At 35.3% G+C, this 23,331-nt stretch overlaps 1 protein-coding gene across 2 annotated transcripts in view; it reads left to right on the forward strand.

Annotated features, from left to right (window-relative positions):
* LOC112457340 (neuronal acetylcholine receptor subunit alpha-7-like) overlaps positions 1-23,331 on the forward strand; it is a 192,709-nt gene that overhangs the window by 50,221 nt on the left and 119,157 nt on the right. The window contains exon 2 of one of the 2 annotated variants that reach the window (XM_025020329.1): positions 8,134-8,276. The exons of the other annotated variant lie outside the window; for it this stretch is intronic. Coding sequence (XP_024876097.1) covers positions 8,134-8,276 — 143 coding nt within the window. The remainder of the gene's footprint in view (positions 1-8,133; positions 8,277-23,331) is intronic. 2 annotated transcript variants of the gene reach the window in all.

The following is a 23,331-nucleotide window of genomic DNA, read 5'->3' on the forward strand; positions in this document are numbered from 1 at the left end:
TATATTTTACCCAATCTATACATATAACTTATATGACCTATATAATCTATATAACCAATCTAATATAATTTGATCAAGAGAGCAAGAACAACATTTATCGGTCAAGAATGTAAGAGGCGGGAATGTAATTGAAATGCTCGCAATTAAACAAATTTAATTTCCGTGAAATCAGCCGGGAATCGTTGATGCGCGACCGACGTCAACAATACAGGCGTCAAACTAGTAGATAAGTCTGCCACGTGCAGCTTCGCGATTAAAAAGTAATAATCGAGTTAATTAGTAATCGCGTCGATGACGAACTACGGTTGCGTCACGTAACAAGCCTTCATTATGTCGTGCTTCTGGAGCACGACATATCATAGGTACGTTCTCGATAACGATAGGTGTTGACCTATGAATGAATCCGCTGGGGTACGTATATGTCTCGTGGACGAAAACGCGCCCCTCGAAACTCAATTATCATGGGCTCATTACAGATGTTTGCGAGAGTAATGAGATGCTAACGCAATCGCGCGAGTTCGAATCACCGATTGTGATTTATTAAACAAATCGACCGCAATCGTGACAATTAAGCGTGCTGGTCGCAATTGGACGGTGCGATTAATCGACCGCCTGGTTGACGCAGCTCTCGAAACCCAGGCTATTTTATTGTCGCGATCGAATCGCGCCGGTATTAAATAGTGTTGTCGATATAGCGACAACCAGAGAACTGACCCTGCATGGTTCTCGCAGTTTACCGTGCGAAACACAAATAAAATCCTTTCTTTTTTCTTCTAACAAGTTATAGTATCAACAAAATCCGAATTATTTCAATTAAAAGTATGGTAAATTATTCACATGCATCTTTTATGCAAGGTATAACGAGAGTGATGCCATTGCGATTCGAAATTCTAAATTACCGTTTATTCAGTTTACATGTAAATTCCATTGTTCTTGCGACAGCGCTTGTCGATGTCGCCAGTGAAAATTGACGCATTGATGTGCGTCATAAGCACGTATATAAGATGTTATTGCAATATCGGACCAACTTCGGGAATAAGTTTCTCTTCTACGCTAGAACAACTGAAAAGGTTCAATAACGGATGTATCAATATACGTCAGCAAAACTTTCAGTTTTCCAAGTGCAGTTCAATAATGGATTGCTCCATTCATTTGACATTATCAACGTAAACACCGAAAACTCTACGCAAGACAGTCGTCTACATCGGTCATTTTCAAGTACTGTAAAACCAATCGTTTCGTAATCTTCGAGATCACGATGGACCTTACTCACATTTAGACTTATAGCTGAAGCTGTAAGTCTTTCTTATATTTGGCAAAAATTAAATATCAGGATTATCATTATTTAATTCTACGCGCAGGAGAACACTCTGCCTGCACATTTGAAATTAGAGATTTTCGAGTCGCTCGCAATTGCAATTGAATGGAGAAATTTGTCATCCTGCAAACTCTGTTTATAAGGGTCGAGCAATTGTTCACGCGAATGCAACATTATGTCTCGCGCCATAATCGGTTGTGACATTTAGTATGACGACTGTAATCTATGTCGGCCGACGCAGCTGAGCGCCAACGACTGCTGGCTGCTGCGTCCCAACGGCGAATCTGCGTGTAAACTAACCGCAAAGTCAGGCCCAAATGTCAGGGTAAACCCCGCGGAATACGAGCATCCGTATACGAAATCACCCACGCGGTCGTTGTAATATAAGATCGATTCGCATTGACCCTTATCTGCCGCGATCGCAATGCACAACGCCCATTGTGATATTCCAATTATTCCGTACTCTATATGGCATTTGCGGACATCCACAATACCGTTCGAGAAGTCTCGGAAATACCCGTGCAATTCGCGTAAATTTCATATATCTATATATGATAGAGTATCAGAATTAATTCCGTTTCACCCAATTTTTCTTTAATTAACACATTCGCGTGTACATTTTTACAATTTTTTAATCTCTTTTATAAAATATTATATATCTCGATGTGTAATATTATAGATCTCGGCAACGCTAAATCCTGTCTGTAATTAGGATTTTTTGTTCAAAAATAAAGTAAGTTTAAAACAAAGTTAACTTGATATTAAAATTACGAGATAATTGAGGAATAATTTTTTATTTTCCTAATTCCTAAGTTGAACAAATTCCTGATTGAGCCAATATTGTTATTGTTAATATTATCCAATGTAACCCGGCAACTTGATGAAAGAGAGTTAAAATATAATATAATGCATATTTAGAGAGAGAGAGAACGAAGTATATAAATTTCCCAATAAAAGTGTTAAAACTAAACTACTTTTTGTTATATTTTAGTAAGTTATCTAGTATTCAGAAGCGCAAAAATATTATGTTAAATATGAATAATACACGGAAAGAACGGTTTTGCTGAAGTATTTAAAAATTTAGCTAGATACAGATCTAAAAATAATTTTGTTGCACCATCGAAATAATTATAATAGATCGCTGAAGTATGATAATAGTGCTGTAAAAAATTTTGACATTTTAGCAATCAATTCGAGTGTTCTACATAATTATTTTGATGGCACGCAACAAAATTATTTTCAGATCTGTAAGCTAAATTTTTAGATAGTTCAGCAAAACCGTCTTTTCCGTCTAAAAATGCAATATTTAGAAAAAATATGAATATGAAGATAAAGGAGGTTCGCAGGAGATTGCGTATGTAAATTCTTCAAGTTTTCAATGAAAACTTGATGTAAAATTATGGCGTAAACGCGTATCGTAACGATAACAATTTCTCCTTTCGAAGAGGTGAATAGAACAACGCGTGGAAAAAAAAGTAGATTGAAAAGACATTGTTTTCGCGATGTACAATGTATGCACTTTTCTGCAAGTGAATCGATGGTCGCGTTATCTACAATGAGAGACGTACGATATGGTCGTTTCTATGTTTATTGTGGGACCGCCAGTACGTGAAGCACGAGTGGAAAATTGAGACCGTACTTCAATTTATGTGTTTGCTTCTATCATTACATTTCACATTCTCGAAATTCTTCACGATGCGCTATTCAGGAAAATTTAAAGGTATTACAATTGTAATTTCAAATTGTTAAACTCTAATTATTCACATACAATTAATTATTTTGCGGGATTTTGTAGATTTGTACCGTAATATTATTAACAAGAAAGTTACATCGCTGCATTTTCCATTAGATTTCCATATATCAATCGCGAAACGTGACGAGGGTCTAACGAGGGAAAAAGTTTCTTAGCAACTCCATGATATTTTATTGCTTGTCGCCTTATCGCAGATTTTATGGGGGTATAGATTTATGGCGAAAATCCGGCATGAATAAGATACGGGCATGGACATTTTATAGCCTTAGATTTATCTCGTATGTGCGTTACCATGACGATGCCTTTTTTTATCGATAGGTACAAAAAGTCATGTTAAAAAAAATTCGAACGCTTGTTCAGCTACGTAAAATGATGAATAAAAGACCATTTGTTCGACGAAGCATTAAATTCACATGTTCTTGATTTTTTTATTCAGTCGTTCGAGTAATTTGCAGTAATATAAAACAATTGTCCACGATGATGTAAGTCGGAGCCTGATATTTCAAAAACTCGTTGTTGTTATTTTGTCAAGTGGAAAAAAAGTGCAAAATGATATTTCGAGATTCGTTGAAATCACGTGCGTTCATCTCTTGACATCTGCCGTTCGATAATACGGTAATATATCGTGTGTCGTGCGTAATGGAGCGCTTTTTGAGCGAATGTAAAATTTTCATAAATGTCACTGTCCTGACGAAGAAATGTTCCCGAAAACATTTTTCAAATTGTTTTTTACGCGGTAATCTTGGATTATGGCTTCCGACGTGATCTTTATTTATGCCTCGAGAGGAATATACTGTCGAGTCCCGCATTTACCACAATTCAAATCCTGATAAGAATTGTGTGAAAGCCGGCCTCGGTTTCTTTACGCAGAAGTCTTATTAATATCTTCCTTGTGAATTCGTAGATCGTCTAAGAATTTATTAAGAAAAATACCCTTCTTCTCTTTTATCTTTTCAAGATAAAAATAATTTGCTTCAATTACTTGTACAAATGTACACGAATTTAATTTCATTCCTTACAATTGTGAATATTCTGCTTTATTATTAATTTTTGCAACATTATCATATTTCAACTTTAATAACTGATAGTTAGATATTTATAAAAACTACACAGCAATAAAAAGATTTTGAAATAATTATATAAATTTATTTTTGTATATATCCTTCTTTCATAAAAAGATAACGAAAGTTTGGAGAGATAAAATTCTTTCTTCGATATATATGTACCTAATTAATAAAATAAATAAACACGAGAATGTAGAATAGTAATGGCCACAAGATTAAGATCTTTTTACGGCTATCCAGGATCTACAATTCACATCATCAAGACGCGATATTATGGCTGCGTTCGGGGAGCGCGCTGTTAGCGCTATTGCATCATTCTATCTTTGTCGCTCATCAGGTGTAAAACAAGGATAGAATAAACAAATAGCGCTAATAGCGCGCTCTCCGAATCCAGCATATATATATTCATAGACGTGTGTTTTCGCGATCATTTCTGGTTGAAATTCATTCTCCGGATAAAATCAGGTAATGTCTGGGTGTGTCAGCGATTCTTTTCTTCGTTCCGCGCGCGCTTGGCGTCATAAAACCGGTCGATCTTCCGAAAAACGGAATAAAATGCATCGCGCGACCGTAACCGTGGAATCTCGTGTGAATGGCCGCGTATGAAACTTAAAGGTCTTGCCCATCCCGAATGATAAATGTTATCGTTAAGCTGCAGCTTAAACTTTGGATAAGAAATGTCGAGCGATTCAGTCGAGGTGATTGAAATATCAGGAACTCTTCTACTTAAAGTTTAGAAATAAAAAATAAAAATTTTATTTTTTGTATTTTAAAGTAAAGACTAATTGTTTATTAATTAAGAGATAAATCATTCTGCAACGTATAAAATTGAAAGTCTATTTTATCAAAAATAATTTTATAAGAAATAAGAAAGTCTATTTTATAAGAAAATTGCAGTTGAAATATATTTAAAAATTGAGATTTTGGTATATTGATAAAAATTATTTGACACTTTGTTATTACTATTCAAATAATTAAGATAAAGTTTAAAATGCAAGTAATTAGAGAAGAAATTTATTATTTGCAAACTCAATTTTGTTTGCTTTATTTATCTTTTAGCTCATTTATGTAATAATCAACTGCATTTCTACTCTTGTACTTTGCATTCTATACTCTGCAGAAATTTTTCATAAACGTAGAGGCGAACTTTATATACGCGGTATCTCGGTGAAATCTTGAAGTCGTGTTTGTCCCACTCCTTCTTTCTTTAACATTCATGAATTCAATTATCCACCGTATTTCCCAAGGATGCCGTATGTCTAACAATTTTACAATTTGGCTTACACCGTGGCGTTTTCGTTACATGCACGACAGAAATGGAACGATGCTGGACGAATAACGAGAATTTCTCGAAAGCACCAGGAAGAAACTAGCACGTACATTTTTCATCATTCCGCAAGAGGGTACGACAAGATGTCGCCAGTCGCCAGAGGAAATGCAGTCTTATCTAATACTTTGCATTCGTGAAATAGAGATAAAGATAGAGTCAAACAAGAATATTGCTAGCTGATGAAAACGTAATATTAAACTTTGGTTTCTTAATTGCGCACATTTTTCCAAAATGTTTTTTATCACAGTCGTAAATTTTATCAAAGTAAGGTAGATCTTTTACGAAATCATTGTCTCAACAGAAAGGATATCTCTCTCTCAGAATTATTAACTAGCGGAAATACAGTAGAGTAACTCAATATGTCACATTGATTTCATAACTTCATTATATAATTATAATGTATAATACTGCAAAATAATTCAACATTATCTCTATGTATAACAAACAATATAATCTAATTCTGTCTACAAATCGCAATCCGATTTGGTTGACAATTATATTTATTATTATGGCAGGTATATTAATACTTTCATACTGAAATAATACAAAGATAATTTAAGTTAATTTTCTCTTATATGTATAGTGCCTCGATAATATTCCGCAGACTGCATTATATACAAGGAGTCTTATTCCGAGATGCAATTGTTATCACGATGCTTACCACATGCTCACGATTGTTACCCGTGCTCGTTATAAAAGAAACTTATGCAGCACGAACATTCGTGCTTTAATTATGCGTATTTTTTTTCTGGTCCCTGTCTGCGGATTCGCTTTGCGGTGGTTAAATTCACATCCTTGCGCCTTTGTTGCGATTTTTGTGGGCGACCTACAATGTAAATTGCATATATGTAATGCAAATTCTGTTCGTCCTCCAGCGGATAGACACGCGAGGAAGCGTAAATGCTAACGATACGAGTACGAAGTACAGCAAAATCTTACAGTTGTCAAATGGCAATTCTATAAGCTGTGAGAACAGGACTTTGCGTTAATTTCAATTGTTCTTAATTGTTAATATATATAAATATTACGGGTATCACTTTCTTTCGACTGCAGATACCGAACTAAAGAGAATGCTGTTTACTTCGGTAGACAAGACATTCGTACTTTTTATATGTAATAAAAAATAAAGATAAAGAATTTTTACATAATTTTCAACTCGTTTTTACTTCAAATATTATTTTATTTTGAGATTCGATTATTGAGATATTGATAATCATCGAATCTTTTCATTAGCTCTATATTAAATATAGCAAATTTGCCAAAGATTAAATAAAAACGAGGATATTGTCAAAAACATGCAGATATTTCGACATTGTCCCTTCGCGTAAATTTTGATTGATGAAAAGTTACCGTGTTACACTTGTTCGGCTTTAAGCTGGTTCAACTTTACGGTATCTTACTCCTTGAGATGTCGATAAGTGTCGATAAACTCCTACCGCAATATGAAACTTTAGCCCAAGTATCAGGTCCTCGATACATCGACTAGCTATTTACAAGCCCAAATACTTCACTAATCTGTGCATTAATCTGATTAATCCATTGAGCTCGGCTTGTTATACTTATTAATTATTAGAGAGCGAATTTTTAATACGATCAGCTATAAGTATAGTAATTCCTAATACTTAGACAGCTAAAAGTTATATTTATATGCTGTTCCGTCGATATGTTTTCCTGAAATGAAAGCAATAATAAATGCATTTTATTTAACTTCCAAATCCAAATGCAAATAAGAAAATGTACGTAAGAGAGAAGATTATATATAATTACATATAAAATTTTCAAGTCATTCTTGTAAAGTGTGTTAATTACGAGATTAAATATATATCGAGTTTCCTCAGGTAATAAACACGTTAAGATGTAGAAACTTTTAAGTCATTAATAACCCCAACGAATTACTTGAAAGTTCCTAAACTTTATAAACCACAAATTCGTACTTTGACCAAACAAAACGTTTATATGTAATATACTTAATGGGTACATATAGAGAGAGGGAGGGGAGAGAGAGAGAGAGAGAGAGAGAGAGAGAGAGAGAGAGAGAGAGAGAGAGAGAGAGAGAAAGTGGCAAAGTTAAAAATAAATAGAAAGAGCGAAGGAGAAGAGACAGAACTGAGGAAATGCTGTGTAATAAAAAAAGCGGCAGCGTAGTCTAAAGGAAAAGAGACAAAAGGGGTGATTTATTCAAGAAAGATAAACTGCAGGTCGTAATGGTAGAAAGCGGACGAAGATGGGGGGAAAAACGAGACTTAGAGAGGGAAGGAGACAGAGGTAACAAGCGGAGACATGAGGAAAGAGAAATAGGGAAAGAGAGACGAAGGCTTGGAGGCAGAGACAGAGAAAGAGTGTGTGTTCGCGAAGTTGTGTGTTCGCGAGAAGTAGTCGAGAACTCGGGATTGGGGTGGCTACAGAAGCGATGGGATATAGGTAGGTAGATAGGGTAGATCTGGACTCGCGCAGTCTCAAGAAGATAAACGTTGCTCGGACAGAACGGAAAGAAAGAGAGAAAGCGAGAGAGAAAGAGAGGGTAGTTATTCCTGCGTCATCCCGCTCCCATTTCTTGCATTTTCCCCGAAGCGAGGCGATGCGACGTCGGCGACGAAGGACTAGGGAGATCGTCGTAACTGATTGCGCGCAACTTCTCACTGACTGCTGATTGTGATTGGGCACACAGGGCTGGTAAGTGGCGGTCTCCACGAGAAGAGGCTGCTGAACGACCTGCTGGACGCGTACAACGTGCTGGAGCGGCCGGTGAGCAACGAGTCCGACCCCCTCGTGCTGAGCTTCGGCCTCACGCTCATGCAAATAATCGACGTCGTAAGTGCCTAACTATTTTCTTCAGCTTCTCCGGTGTCGGAACGATTTTTCCCTCGGGCCTTCGACGTTCAACCTTCGGAGGCTCGTCGCGTGTCCCCCCACCCCATTTCATATATTTTTTTTTATTTCTGTTACTCTCATGTGCTCTGTATTTCTATGTCTAAAAAAATGCAAATAATCTCTTTTGCACGTTCTTTACATATATATCTTACAGATGTTTTTTATATTTTTATATTATCTGCAATCTTTTCTTTCTGAAAGGACAGTGATAATCAGGGCAGCGATGCTTTCTGTTCATTCGTTTATTATTATTTATTATCTGATTAGTAAAAATTTTTTTTTTTATAATCAATCGGTCTTTGAAATTTCAAGAAGGTTTTAATAATCAGAGTTCATTACTGGCATGCAATTTTGGCGACATTATAAGTGTATTCTATATTACTATGTTATTCATATAGTTTACTAGTATTAATACTGGTGATGGACAAATTTAGCGCGCACCAGTATACAAATCTCGTCACGAAGATGACACTCATATCAGATGACATGGCACATGTCAGAAATCTTGAATAGATTGTTGAGAGAAACAATAGTATATTCTTCAGCACGTTAAAACAATGTACCATATATATTTAGTTAACGTTCCTCTACTTTCGTTTGCTATGTCTATAAATTTTATACTTTTTTAGCTCTACTAGACTAATTTTTAAAAATAATTTTAAAGATTAAGCTTATCAATAGGATTGACTTACGTGATTAAACATTAAAAAAGTTTTAATTAATAATATAATATTGCAAGATTTTTAGAATATTTCTTTAGAGTAATCCGTAACATATTTCATTTTATTATTAGATTAAATCCTATCAAGTTCTATCATCTATTAAAAAAACGCGATTGATTGCGTAGTAACGTACATTCCGTGTATAATATAAATTTACGTGTACATAAATCATTGATGAATACGCGCATGTTTCTCTCTTTAATCACATATATCTCCGGCAAAATGGCGTTAAAACAAAGAGCAGTCACTGTGATGCTGCGATTTGTAGACGCGTATCGGTGTAACATACAGCGTGCACACCAACGATATAAAAGTATTCCCGAATTCCGAAGTTGCGGTACCAAGTTGGGCGCAGATGAATCGCGTGCACCGATCAACGTCACAGATCGACGCTCAGCATTCGCCTAGTTCCGTAGACACACTATAAATTGGAATAATAGCATCGGAACCGTCTTTAGAGAATCGCTCGTCTCGACTATTTGTGTATTTGAGCACTTTGGTAAAAGACTGTTTCTACTAGCTTCATTAAGCTCGCGTTTGTGTTTTTATAATTAATTAAAAGAGAAAAGATAGGATCTTGTAATTTCACATACATCAAGATATACATGCATTCATCAAAACAATTAACATATCTATAAATATGAAATGTTATAAAATTATAAGAAACCAGATCATTTTTTACTCGGATACAAAAATTGGTAAAAACATTAAGAAAAAATCGGCGTATTGATTTAAAAATTTGTTAAATATCGTTAATTAAAATTTTAACATTTTTAATCAGCAAAATATTTTAGTATTTTATTACTCGACATGTACACTACCGTTCAAAAGTTTGGAAGCAGTGCTTTTTTAAGAAAGACAAAACAGTGATGCTCTAATACTTCCAAAGAAAAATGTCATATGAAAACTTTAACTATTCAACACAGTATCATTTGTTTCTAGTCATTTTCCAAGGGAGTATTTTATTTAAAAAATTTTATCGAGTGAACATGCAATGCCATTGTTCTGTTATAAAAGAATAAGTTTTCATGGTTTGAGTAAAATATAATAAAATTGTTATTTTCATATTTATTACATTTTACTCAAACCATGAAACTCAAACCGTACACCACTGTTTCTTTTTTTTTTTTTAGTAGTACTTCCAAACTTTTGCACGGTAGTGTATATGTTGCGTACAATTTAACATATATTAGTTTCTTTTTAAAATGAGATTTATCAAGAATTATATTGGAACAAATTGAAAGTAATATCAAGTAATATCTTCATAAAAGGTTACTTCATTCAGCTATCTCTTTAGCATCGAGACTGAAGTGTATTACTCTGTTCGTTCCACCATTTCCGCGGTTCGCGCTGATTCGAGCGGAGTTAAAGGACAACTTCCGCAAAGAGGCGATGACCGAGTCCCGCGTCTCGTATGCGCGAAACAGGAAGCTTTTAATTTCCGAAATCTGTATTGTCGATTGGGGCCGCGGCGGCGCGGCGCGACGGCGGCTAGCTCTCCGATGTACCCCACGGCTTTACTCCCTTTCAGTCGAGAAAGGCAATATCGCCGGTCTCGTGGTGCACGCGTGGCACCCGAATATAAATAACGTGTGCGAGCACACGAGCGTGCATACACGCCACGCGCTATGCACCGCGCCGTTTATCTTCGACGTTGCACGCCGCAATTTTCGACGCAGCGCCAAGGGATGCGCGATAAACCACCGAGAAGGATATCGAGTGGCAGCGAACGCGGTATTGTGATCATGCTGGGTGTAATAATAATGTTCCGGTATTGATATTCGGAGAGAGCGCGCTGTGTTAATCTAACCCCGAAAAATTCAAAAGATTATTCACCAAACCAGACGTATCCCTCGAGTAAAATATTTCTCGTCCGATTATTTTTCAAAATAATATCAGTATATCCAATATCCTTATGATATTAGTATATCTATTTATTAGCGTGGTTATTTTTTATCACCGATGCATAAATGTAAAATGTCATGATAAGTAAAGATTATAAGTCACACCGCACGTTTATATGCTTCAAGCGCACGACACGTATGGTGATTATTAAAATATGTAATGTCCTGTGATTTAAAAGATATGCGCCTCGCGGAATACAAATCAAAGTGTATATCTATGCACGTGCTGCGTCTAAATTTTTCAAAAGAATATGAATAAAAAATGAGCGTTAACTTCCGTTATCCCGTTATATATCAGACACGTATGTGGGTCTTGTGCTTATTACTTTTAAATTAGATTGTATCTTGCTTCAACCCCCTTCCTCAAATGTTTATTGCATTATGACCAAAACGTGTACGGGTGTATATGATGTGTAAGTGCATGTGAGTGTCCGCAATGTATTGCGCTGGGATTGCTAAGCCCAAATGACTGCGCGCGGATCAGTCATCCCTGCGGGGGCTGCATCTAGATTGCACATCGCTGCATGTTGCTGCCATCTGCATCCCGTGCACTCATGCACACGTGTCACTGCCTATCGCTTCTGCGCATTCGGGCATTTCGGTTGTATGCCATTGCGATCTCGCTGCGGATATCTAATAAAGCCCTGGCCGTGCACGAAAAGTGCACATGCGAGATAGCAACTTATTCGGGGAATACCCGATAAAGTCACCCAGGCACGCTAAGATAGATATTCACGCGATCTAACGACTCTTCTGAATGACGTAGAGTCACTTTGTAAGCACTGGAAATTCGACAGAAAGTCCTTTTAATATTCATCACTGAAAATTTCAGCATCTCGAATTAAAATTCTGTCGAAGTAAAACTGAAGAATAAGGTTTTCTGCATGCAAACATATATAGCTGAATTCGTGAGAAAGAGTTTCTAAAAAAAGTACCTATTTTTGACGATACATTTAATGCAATTTATGCGTTTCAAGTTATTTGGTGTATTTGTAAATTGACGCTCTTGGAAAATCTTAGCTTTCATTGTAAAAAAAAGTAGTTTGTACCCTGCATGTAACGAACGTACTCTGATTTTATTTTCAAGCAATCAATAAGAAGCTTTTAATGTCATCGCACACTGAATTAATCGGCGGAAATTTAATTGTAGGGTGTCGGTGTGTGTGGCACGATATCGCTCGCTACTCATCTTCCTTTAGTCCGACAAGCAGGAAGAAACGCGGTTCTATTTTTTTCTATTTTTTTCACAAAGATTCAGACACGTCTCACACGTCGGTACGTCACTGGGTATAAAAACGTTACTGTCAATAAATAAATATATGCGAAAAGCGCGCATATAGAACTCTCTGTAGCTATTGAAAAGTCGTTTATCTGAATTATCTTCAGACGTATCGATAAAGTCTCGTCTTCTTACCGGAATCTCATTGTTTTTATATCAATTGATATCTATAAATTGTCCATGTATCTTTATACGCATTGTCAAGTATTTCACATATTTATATCTAAGAAGCGGAAGAACATAAATTCAAAAGCACCTTTTTTATGACATATGTCTAAAAAGATTTTTCATTTTATATATATTATGAATAAACATGTTCAAGATAGATCGAATAAACAAGTTTTAATAAATTCCGCTAGGAAGAAACTGTTTATTATTTTCAACAAATTTTTTGGTGTTATATAAACAAGCTTTATTAAAAAAATTCTAATTTTTAGTCGTGTGGAATGACAATAAATTTTTTATTGTACCATTAACTTGTATTTTTTTCTCAGTGATATCTAACCTTCATTGAATATTTTTTATTCCATAACTATCAGCTTGTTTTTCCGATTGCAATGATATAGAACCGAATTTTACTTTAGACTTGCTCTTTTCTGCTTCTCAGGTGTGAAGATTCTATCTCGAGTAGAGTATTGTTTCGAGTAAATTCTTTCGACAACATTAGGAGAAATCAATTATGTCAACATAAGAGAATCGATTTGGAAGCTCTTTCTCACGGTGCTTTGAACGCCATGGTGCTTGAAATCATGAACAATTTCGCTCTTGAAACGCCTGTTCGGGAGTGAGTTTCAATAGTGTTCCGCAGTGGAATAGTACTTAGCCCGGAGATTAGCCGAGTTTCAGAGCTCACTTGCAATGGCACCAACTATCTCGTTTCTTCGGCCGCCGGGCGTGTGCACGCTTGCTGCGCACTGGCGTTTCTCCGACGACGAAGCGGGAAGGAAACTCACGGTGTTATCGTCAATTCGCGCAATATATTTCGGCACACGTTCCCTTAGGGCTGCTTAGACTTATCTCATGATGAGTTTGTCTTGTAGATAAGCGTACAGCTTAACAAATCGGCTGTGGAGGTATATCCTATCCTAGACGCGAAAATAACTAGCTGCATGCACTTCCACGATTTGTCGAGAGTCGGACAAGCGTCGTCATGTTATTATTATTATTAGGCTATTGTAGAGTTTACAACTCTCGGTGTTTGTCTTTAGCTAAGTGTTTATAGAGGATAAAACATGAGGACAAAGCCGCGAATGATAGCGGAATAAATACCGGAATGATTTACGACGACCATGTAAGACGTTAACAGTACATTTCTCTTATTCAGATTAGAGATAAAATCTTTACGGAAAATATCGAAAAAAGCCATCACTTCCTCTGCTATTTCTTAATTTTCAATATTCTAATAATTAAATCTAAAATTTAGATTCTATTAAAGTTCCATTTGAATTAATAATAATTTTTGCCTAATATGTGATAAACTAAAAAAATTATTATATTCTATAATAAAAAGGAAAAATGGACTTGGAACTTTACATGAATAATTGATTTGATCAGAAAATATGACAGTTAGTTTGTATATAGTGAATTTGTTCCTTTCAATAAAAAATATCTTTTACATGACGATGTATAGCAAATAATAGAAATCTTTTTGTGTATTATATTTTAAATGGATATGGAGAATTAAATTCCCAATCTTTTCTAATTCCTTCCTTATATATAGTCAATATAGTAATGAATTAATTGCGTTTCTTTTTTCGTTCGCTCGTGCCGTTTGTTACAATCTAAACCGGAGCTTAAATAAGTTAAATAACCAATTGCAGCTGCAAAATCGATAATAATTCAAAGTCTTAGTGAAATCGAATTGGAAATGAAGCTGGAACGTGAACGACTTTCGCGATGTAATATAGAAACGTACTTTTGAAACAATACAATTGATTTCTTTTGTTTATTCAGAAGCTGTGATATTATTGCGAAATTTACTTTAAAATAGTGACGAAGATTTCATATTTTCTTTATTAAATTCGCGAGAATCCGTTTTCTTATAGCAGTAAATTCGCGATTGTATAATGGCAGTCTTTTTTACAGGTATAGACACGCGTCAAAAATTTTATGAAGACTCATTAATATAAATATGTCGACATTATATAGACATTGAAAAATATACATTACCGACATTGAAGAAGTATTTTACACAAAATATACGAAAACGTTAAATCTCGCTCTGACATATGTATTTAATCTTATACAAAATAATGTTCTATTTGTTCCGTGCATTTTATCACATCGCACATTACGAGAAATTACACCTTGTAATTTTCGAATTAACAGCATCCACTATTTCTTTTCATTCATCGTAATTATTCTCATTTGCTGAGTAACGAAAGCGTGTCTCACGTAGCTGCAGAATTACACGTATGTTAAACGCACGTTTCACGTTGCATCATTACGACAGATCCAGATTCCCCGGCATGTTCTCGCATTAATACTCCGTGCATTTACGTCGCTCGCACACAACCCGGCGCGGCGCTTTCTTCGCTTCTCGAAGAGCTGAAATACTGCCGTGTTGGTTATACTTTGCGAAACGATTCTCGAAATGACGGCGATCTAAGTTATGGCATTTCTACAAGCGCAAGCAGGCCGAAGAAACTGCATGTTCGCTACATTTGCTCGCGTATCATAGAAGAATTTTATTTTGATCGTGTTTTGATCTTATTGTTAGATGTATCTTGTTGCTTGATTAAAATTTTCTACTACAAAAATATATACTAATGATAATATTAACGATTACAAGAGACAATTCAAATTTTCAAGATTTGTTTTACGTCTGAAAGTTGACGTTTTTATCATTTATGATTATTTCAACGTGGAATATTTCATTACCTCATTACAAAATTTTTAATTAAATTGTCATATTTTTTATTTATTCTACTTTTTATTTGGATAATTTATCGCAAAAATAAAACTGCAATTGTCCGACAATTCAAAACGTCGTTATACATCCTGTTTTTTATTATGTACAATATAACTTATGGGTGTGCAATATATCGATTTGTTCGCTCTGTTCGTCGCGTACGCGATAAATTTTTGGCAAACGTAAAAATTGTTTTATCCGATAATCTAGATCAATTTTTGTATGACGCCTGGCCCATTTTCATCTATGGTTCTACATTATAAACGCTCCGCAATTTCGTGTCACGAATGCTAAACAAACGTAAATACGTCGATGCGACAAGTGCGTTTAATCCATACAAATTTAGTGGAAAATTGAATAGTAAAAAACATGTTTCGCATTCTTGTTTTATATGTGACAACAAAGCAATTGTTGCTTTTACCTTATGGTTGCAGATTAATTGGAAAATTTGAAATTTATCAATTTGTAAAACGGTTCTAAGTTAACATTTACTCAATTAGATTTATGTTGTGTTCCTCATTTGTTATAGGTTTTTAAATAACAAAATCGCCACTTTTTAAGTACATTTTGTTCCTTGTCGCAATAAATTATAGTTTTAGATAAATAAAAAATTGCTTTCTTGTAATTTTACTTAACAGAAATATGTTCCATCATTTCTGAAAAATGACAAAATTGCCGAATTGTTTCATTTTTAAAATAAGAATGTGATATAATAAATTTACATAACAAAAATTTAGCGCACATTGAGAAAAAAATACTTGAAAATTTATTTGTAGGATATAAGGTTTATTTTACAGAAATAAATCTCTTATTTAAATACGGCAAAATAAAATTTTATTTCTAGTAAATAAACCATATATTTAATTTTTGAAATAAGTATTATTTATTACAAATAATTGTTTATTTCTTCGGCATGAGTTGTTTAACTGTAAATATTAAACTTTCTTTAATTTTTATAAATCAATATATTTCTGACAAGTAAATTAAATTTCACTAGATAACTATATATTATTTCCTCTCACAATTTAATTGTGAAGAAATCTTAGACACATTATACTTATGTGACGACCTACGTCACTCACAAAACACATCCGCGCATTTTTAACTTGGCGGAATCATATGTACTAGCATCTAGTTAGCAACGATGTTGTTATTCTCGCCTCGCAAGGGGTCTGTTTATATATTATGGCTGAATGTATTTTAAATACGAGCAACGCTTTCTATCATGCGCCGCCTAACGATGTCGTCGCGAATTAGTTGCTGGTATATATAATTCCGTCGAGTTAAAAATGCACGGATGTGTTCTGTAAGTGGCATAGATCGCCACAATTTACAACAATGGAGCAAGATTCTAATAAGTAAATTTGCAATATAAGATATTACTTATTAGAGCAAAGTGACGCCTTTCAATGTTAACACGTTAAAAACATTGATCCTCAGCCAACAAAACAGAAAAGCAAAAGTTTATCTGTATATTGACAGCCGTCTTACTTTGCTTTAATGAGTAAGATATTATGTTGCAAACTTATTTATTAGATTCCGGCTTTATCGTTGTAAGAACTTGTTCACACGAAGCGTTTTCTGCCGCGCGATTGCTGCCGCGCGTTAACGTTTGCACGAGACGTGCGCTGTCGCGAGGCGAGGTGCGACAACGTACGCGTGTACGCGAGTCGACGACGAGCGTCTATACGATACGCGCTTTGCGGCATTTTAGATCTATATACGAAATTCGCCGTCGCGCGTACGCCGTTCCGCGGGTATGCACGCGTTCTTGCACTTTGTCTCGCGATAACGTGCGACTCATGCGAACGTTGACACACGGCGGCAATCGCGCGGCATCCGCGAGACAGAAACGCCTCGTGTGAACAGGCTCTAAATGTAATGTGTCTATAAGATTGTTTCACTTTGTCTTTCACTTTTCGAACTAACATTCAACTTAAAACGCTGTACACTCAACATAAATCACAGACAGTCACCACAGAACGACAACGCACCGCGCCACGACCACCGCTAGTCCGCCATATTGCACGATGTGAATCAGTAAGCTAGAAATTTAAGTTTGATCCAAACAAGTGAGCATTTGTTTCCAAGACGTAAATTTAGTTTCCGGAAATAAATGTCAATTTCTATAAATCCTATTCTATTATAACCAAGTATTTTGTTGCTATAAAAAAATGTAAGTTTGCCGCAAGTAGATTTATTTTTCCAGCTATAAATAAATAAAAATTTTTTTACAATTAATAAGAAAAATTAGGCATATTTCACAGAAATGTATATTCTGTCATCATAATCAAATTTTTTTATAGCCAACAAATATCGAAGAAAATATCACAAATAACATTTGTTTCTGAATATTTCGACTTTTTTCTCTCAGTGCACAATCTATAACAATTTTGAATATATCATATCGCGAGATATTAAAAATACATGCCAAAAATAATATTTTGTTTAAGAATTATATAAAATACGCTACTTTGAATGTTTCTGATGAATATCGACTCTCAAATGGATGGATATTAATTCCTCCTGAATTGTTCATGAATAAGATAAAAATAATCACATGGAGAGACAATTGCAATTTACGGAGAAATAACCCGTCTCCCTTTTTAACTAAATAAAAAAATATGTCATCTTTGATGCTCTGTGACGAGTTAATAAACTCTCTTGTAATTGCATTTTCAACGAAACAAAGTTTGATAACGATATTATGCGCGGTATTAAACTTAGGATTAGACTGATATAACAATTGTTCCTATATATAGCTACACCCACATTTTCCTTGTCTTTTAGTACTTTATAAATATTAAAGGAAAATTCAAGCATTGATATAGATTTCGGATCAGTTCTACAAACGCTGAAGTTATTTGTACTAAGATTTATCGAATTCCTTATCGCAATTTGAATGGTTGCTGAAAGTGCTTAATTAAAATAATTTCTAAAGTTTATCACGTCCGCGAGGCATAGTTTATCAAGTTAAAGCATTTTCCAACATCCATTTTCTGTCAAGAAACTTCTTCTTGCTTCCACTGGAATCTCAAAGTTAGGAGCAAAAATGAGGTTCCGCAGTCAGTGTCAGAAATAGGGTATGATAGTCTTTCAACTCTTGAGCTTTTTTCAACGTATGCACGTTTTTTTTTAATATGTAAAAAGTATTTCATAAGTATCTATAAAATTTTATATTGCTTACTTCTAATTGTTTGTTTCAAATTACTCGCCAATCAATGTGTTATAAATATCCAAAGAAAGCAAGAAAGACACAAAATTAAATAATAAAAATGACAATAATTTGTAATTTTGGTCATTTTTTAAAATTATTTTAATGTTACTTTTAAGGTTTTGAGAGAGTTCAATATAAGAAAAAGAAATAATTTATTTCAAAACTAGTAAATCTTGAACAGAAAGTAAAAGATGTTCAAGAATGTCAATAGCAACTTCTTTATCGTTAGACATTTTTCAAGTGATCGTCCAATAAATTTACGTAGTAATTTTGTTTTCCAACTGGCCACAGCTGCGGAAAAGATCAAGATAAATAAGTTGATATTATGCATTAATTGTCCGAGACGCTAAGCAATTAGGCACCCCGAGTAGAAAGTTTAAGTAGTTGACCAGCCGCGGCTTCGAGAAATTCAACAGATTTTTAAGAAAGGAAGGCTATATCCCCAAGGGCACTAAGGTTAAAACCTCGACGAAATAGGCTGCGGGAGAACCTGCCAAAAGAGGGTCTCGCGATCTGTAAATCCTTGGTTAAGCCAGGGACGTGCTAAACGCGATTGGTCGGAAATAAGGGCGAGCAGCTCAGTGAAATTTGCATAGCCGATGCAGATTTGCATACTCATATTACATGATCTCTTTAAAGATATAACATAGATGGCCTAAATATTCCAGATGACAAATATGCACGTGAAAGAAAAGCTCCTATAAATTTCGAATTAACTATCAAAACAACTCTATCGTGAAACAAATCCGGTAATTTCGTTTTTGTTGTTTATTTAATTGCACTTTAAAGCTACTCCATGACTGATATTAATAACTTCAAAATAATTAATACTATTTTACAGTTTTGTCAAGAAATTGTTGTTTGCTCAAATGTTTCTTTTACGAATATAAATACTATCCGCATTATTTTTATAAATAAATTATTATTATCAAGTAAAACGATACTGTGTTTCGAAGTCACATAAATCGGAGCGTATCGAGAAAAGTTTAGAATTCTTCTTGCTTGTGATCTTAATGCGTTTTCGCTACACACCACGTAAAATCGGGGTAGAAGTGCGCTTTCTATGCGAATGCCGAGCGTGCCGCAATTCGATTTCGCACACGACGTGATGCAATTCGCAAGTGGAAGAAAGTCAGCTAATGGGGCCGGAACGACGACGACGATGACGACGATGGGAAGGAGTCGCACAGTTTCTATCTACTCTCACCCTCAATTCGCTTCGTCGTCGTTCCCGGTGTAGTAGCGAACGCGGGCGCGAATGACGCATAGCGTCAAAGATGCGCCAGAGGCCGCAAACTGGATTTGTTCGAACGGGAAATGTGCAGCATTTGTGCAGCGAGCCCCGGTTAGCGCCGCATTACCGTTTATTATGGCGGGTCACGTACCTACCGCGAAAAGTTTCCCGGGCTCGTCGCCCTACATTGAATTAACTGTCCGCGCGCCGCGCCGTAATTCATCACTATCACCGCAATGGCGTCAAAACATCGCGAACAAGATAAATGAACGATTAAGATAGGAACGCGCTATTATCGCGTCACGCGAACTTGTGCGCGCTTAATCATATAAATAATAGTGGCAGTAAAGTCGCCATTGATTGGCAAATTTCTATCAATTTACCCCAATATGCTTTCTATTTTTTTTTTACTTTTTAATTGATTTGTCTGCGTTATTTTTTTCATCATATTATATAAACTATTGGTTACGTAAGCGATATGTTGAACAATATGCACGACGTGATACTCAAAAATATATAAATCGCTAGAAAAAAATAGAGTTTGATATTATACAGAAAATATCATACATTCTAATAATACCGTCCTTTGTAGTTAAATGCGTTTAAATTGCTGTTAAATGATGGGGATTGTGAGTACTTGTTTCTTTAATTTTTGCATTTTTATATTAATTTCAGAAAAAACGACAAAATTGCCGCAAGGTTAGCCGCTCAATAATATTCATAATACAACTTAACAAAACGTGAGCTTTTGTGAGATAATAATGATGTGTTCTTATTTTTAGTCACGCGAATGTAATAAATGAGTTTGCTCATCAACCGTCGTCCTTGTTTTCTTTTGATAACACAACCCTCTCTTGATCCCGCTTATTCTGGCGAATGAGATAACGAGAGATAGATTGAAAGTTTATTGAATACATATTTATATAGATACTTTTATACAATTATACACAATATAATACACAATATAAATACAACAAATATAATATAGTATATACGTAATAGATATTTTACATATATAATTTTATTATATATTTATATAATTTTTTTTAACCGTTGTATGTTCAGTTTAAATATTTGCAAACCTAATATTCTCGTGATCTTCAATTGAACACAAAGGATTATACAAGCAGGTTTCGTGATTTTGATACTGAAGAGAAATATATTTACTGTAAGATAGTCATACATTCAATAGAGATTTATAAGATAATTGCTCTGTGATTTCATAAATGTTTTATAGAAAAACATATTTATTGCGAATACGAAATGTTCAATACAATTGGATTAACATGACACGTTGCTATTTTTTCGTTATATTATATATATATATATAGTGAGAAATTTAGCTATTGCGGAATAACAAAATGTCTCATGTTTCTAGATTAGCAGCCGTAACAGCAGACAATTTTAATGAGAAAAAAATCAACTTTCTATAAATATTTATCTTTGCACTCTTCTGTTATTAAACATGAATAAATGCAGCGCGAGAAGCAGGGAGGGTAAATGCCAAATGTATATTATTTATTGGTTAAAACACGTCGTCTTTCACGATCGGAAATTTCAGAAAGCGCACCGTTGAAAATTGAAACGGTGCGTGAATCATTGTCTGTTCGTCGTACAGAGACAAATCGTCGACAGTATTGCGTTTATGATACAGAACACTCATAAATGCGCTACGTGTTAGACAGTATTGCTTTCAGCGCTGGAAACGGAAATGCCGGTCACGCCGCGAAAATTCGCCTTGGAAAATGACGATACATCAAGCGCGAACAGTTACTCAACCCTTTCCCCAAGGTAATCGGCTACGTCAAGTAACAGCTGTGCAGCGAGTTTGTGAACAATTTTCGCACCCTTGTAATAAAAATTTTAACGTTGCCTTGCCTTCGAATGGTGTTAATCAAGAAGAAAGTTAATAGTGCAGGAGCTAAAATAAGAGCCACGCAACTATAACATGATCAATGATGCGAAATAAAGCGGCAAAGTCTTCATTTATGAAAACGTACAATCTACACATCGAGAATTGACGTAACAATTTGTATTGTGTTACGAGATTGCATTAAATATCTCAAATTAGCGATGCAACGTCGTTCTCCGGCCGTTCGTGTATCTTGCACTCGGAAAAGTTATCGTGAAACAGCAAACTAATTTATATTATTTGTTACGGTATAAATTGATTCGCGGAAAGTAAATCCCGAAACTTCGTTCGCCCCGTACCCAGGTTCGCGCACGTGATCTGTGTGTATCACAGCTTTTCCACCGACGCGACGTGGGACGGCGGGCCAGCTTATTCCCACTTCCGAAGGGGCTGCGAACGCGTGACCCGTCGCCGTCGCATGGAACCCCATTCTTCGACGGATATGAGAAAACGAGCTCTCTCCGAACCCGCCAATATAGCTGTACGCGCGGAAATGAAAAGCGAGAATTATTAATCGTGCGGCGAGCAGGGAGAAAAACGTGAGCGAATGTAGAACGCACGCTGCGGATTCTTTCGATCGCGTCAGCGATACGCTTTGCGATGCGACACGTGCAGGCTAATAATACTAAAATAAAATAGCTTGGTAATAAAGGATTAATTTTATGAGCGGACGTATAATATCCTGCGCGCGCAAGATGGTTAAAAGTGATCTTTATCTCCCGCTAGGGGAGAGGAGGGAGAGTTTTTATTAATCCTTATTTCTCTCTTTTCTCGTCAAGATATCTCTTCTTACGAGATTTACCAAGCGCGCGGAGACATCGAAAGATCGGTCACTAACAAAATTACATGTGGCATCTGCTTCCGACTCGATCGTCGACGATTGCTCTCGATAACTTTTTCGAAGAAAGTTTCCGCACTTACGGGCGAGTTTATACTTCCGTAAATCAGTTCTCCGCACCGGGGATAAAGTTTACGCTCCGTCGTGTAGTAGCGGTGCGATTTTAAGCTCGTCGAGAAAAATTGTAGCGATTTTGTAACTGCGTCTCTAGAAGACTTTTAAGTTTCAATGAGCTTTTTATTCAATGGACATCCCGGAGTACCAAACTGGGTATTTTCAAATGTGTAAGTTTAGTACAAATCATTAAAGTTCAATTGATATAAGTTTTTGAGCGCAATTTTTCGACAGAAATTGATTTCCTTTATCTAAATAATGTTAATTTTAATCATGAGTGACACATGCAGTGTGAATCTCTTAATACTATATATATATTTATAAAATATATATTAAATATTCCAAAGATTTACGCACATATTATACTTTCGATAATTCGTTTATCAATAATTACTTTTATGCAAACAATTCTCATGTGATTCTTTCGTACTGCAAATTTTCTCTGCATTTTAATCGCTATAAGTTCCCTCAATGTTAAGCGTAGAGCGGATTACTCAAAAGGTTTAATAAGTAGTGAATTTTAAATTAATTTCCGGTGGATTTTTCTGCGTAAAACTTTAATCAAGATATAATTATCAAGTTATTTACTCTATCGGATATTAAATGGTAATAGAGACTAATATTGATCTTAGCGATCAGCTTCGGGAAACATTATTTTAGATATCCACGAAAATATTATACACGCAGAGGGAAAATACGTTTCTCGTTGTTGTCTGTGATTGATTAAATTTCGCGCTTTATTAAGTGCAAACATTTCGTAAAATGTCAGAAAGAAAATATAGACTTATTTCTACTTTGACGTTTTTCTAATGTCTTCGTTATTTTATGATGTGTAGTTATTTTTTCGTTATATTGATTAGCATT

Source organism: Temnothorax curvispinosus, unplaced genomic scaffold (assembly GCF_003070985.1).
Source record: "Temnothorax curvispinosus isolate PA1 unplaced genomic scaffold, ASM307098v1 QBEX01007734.1, whole genome shotgun sequence".
NCBI lineage: Eukaryota > Metazoa > Arthropoda > Insecta > Hymenoptera > Formicidae > Temnothorax > Temnothorax curvispinosus.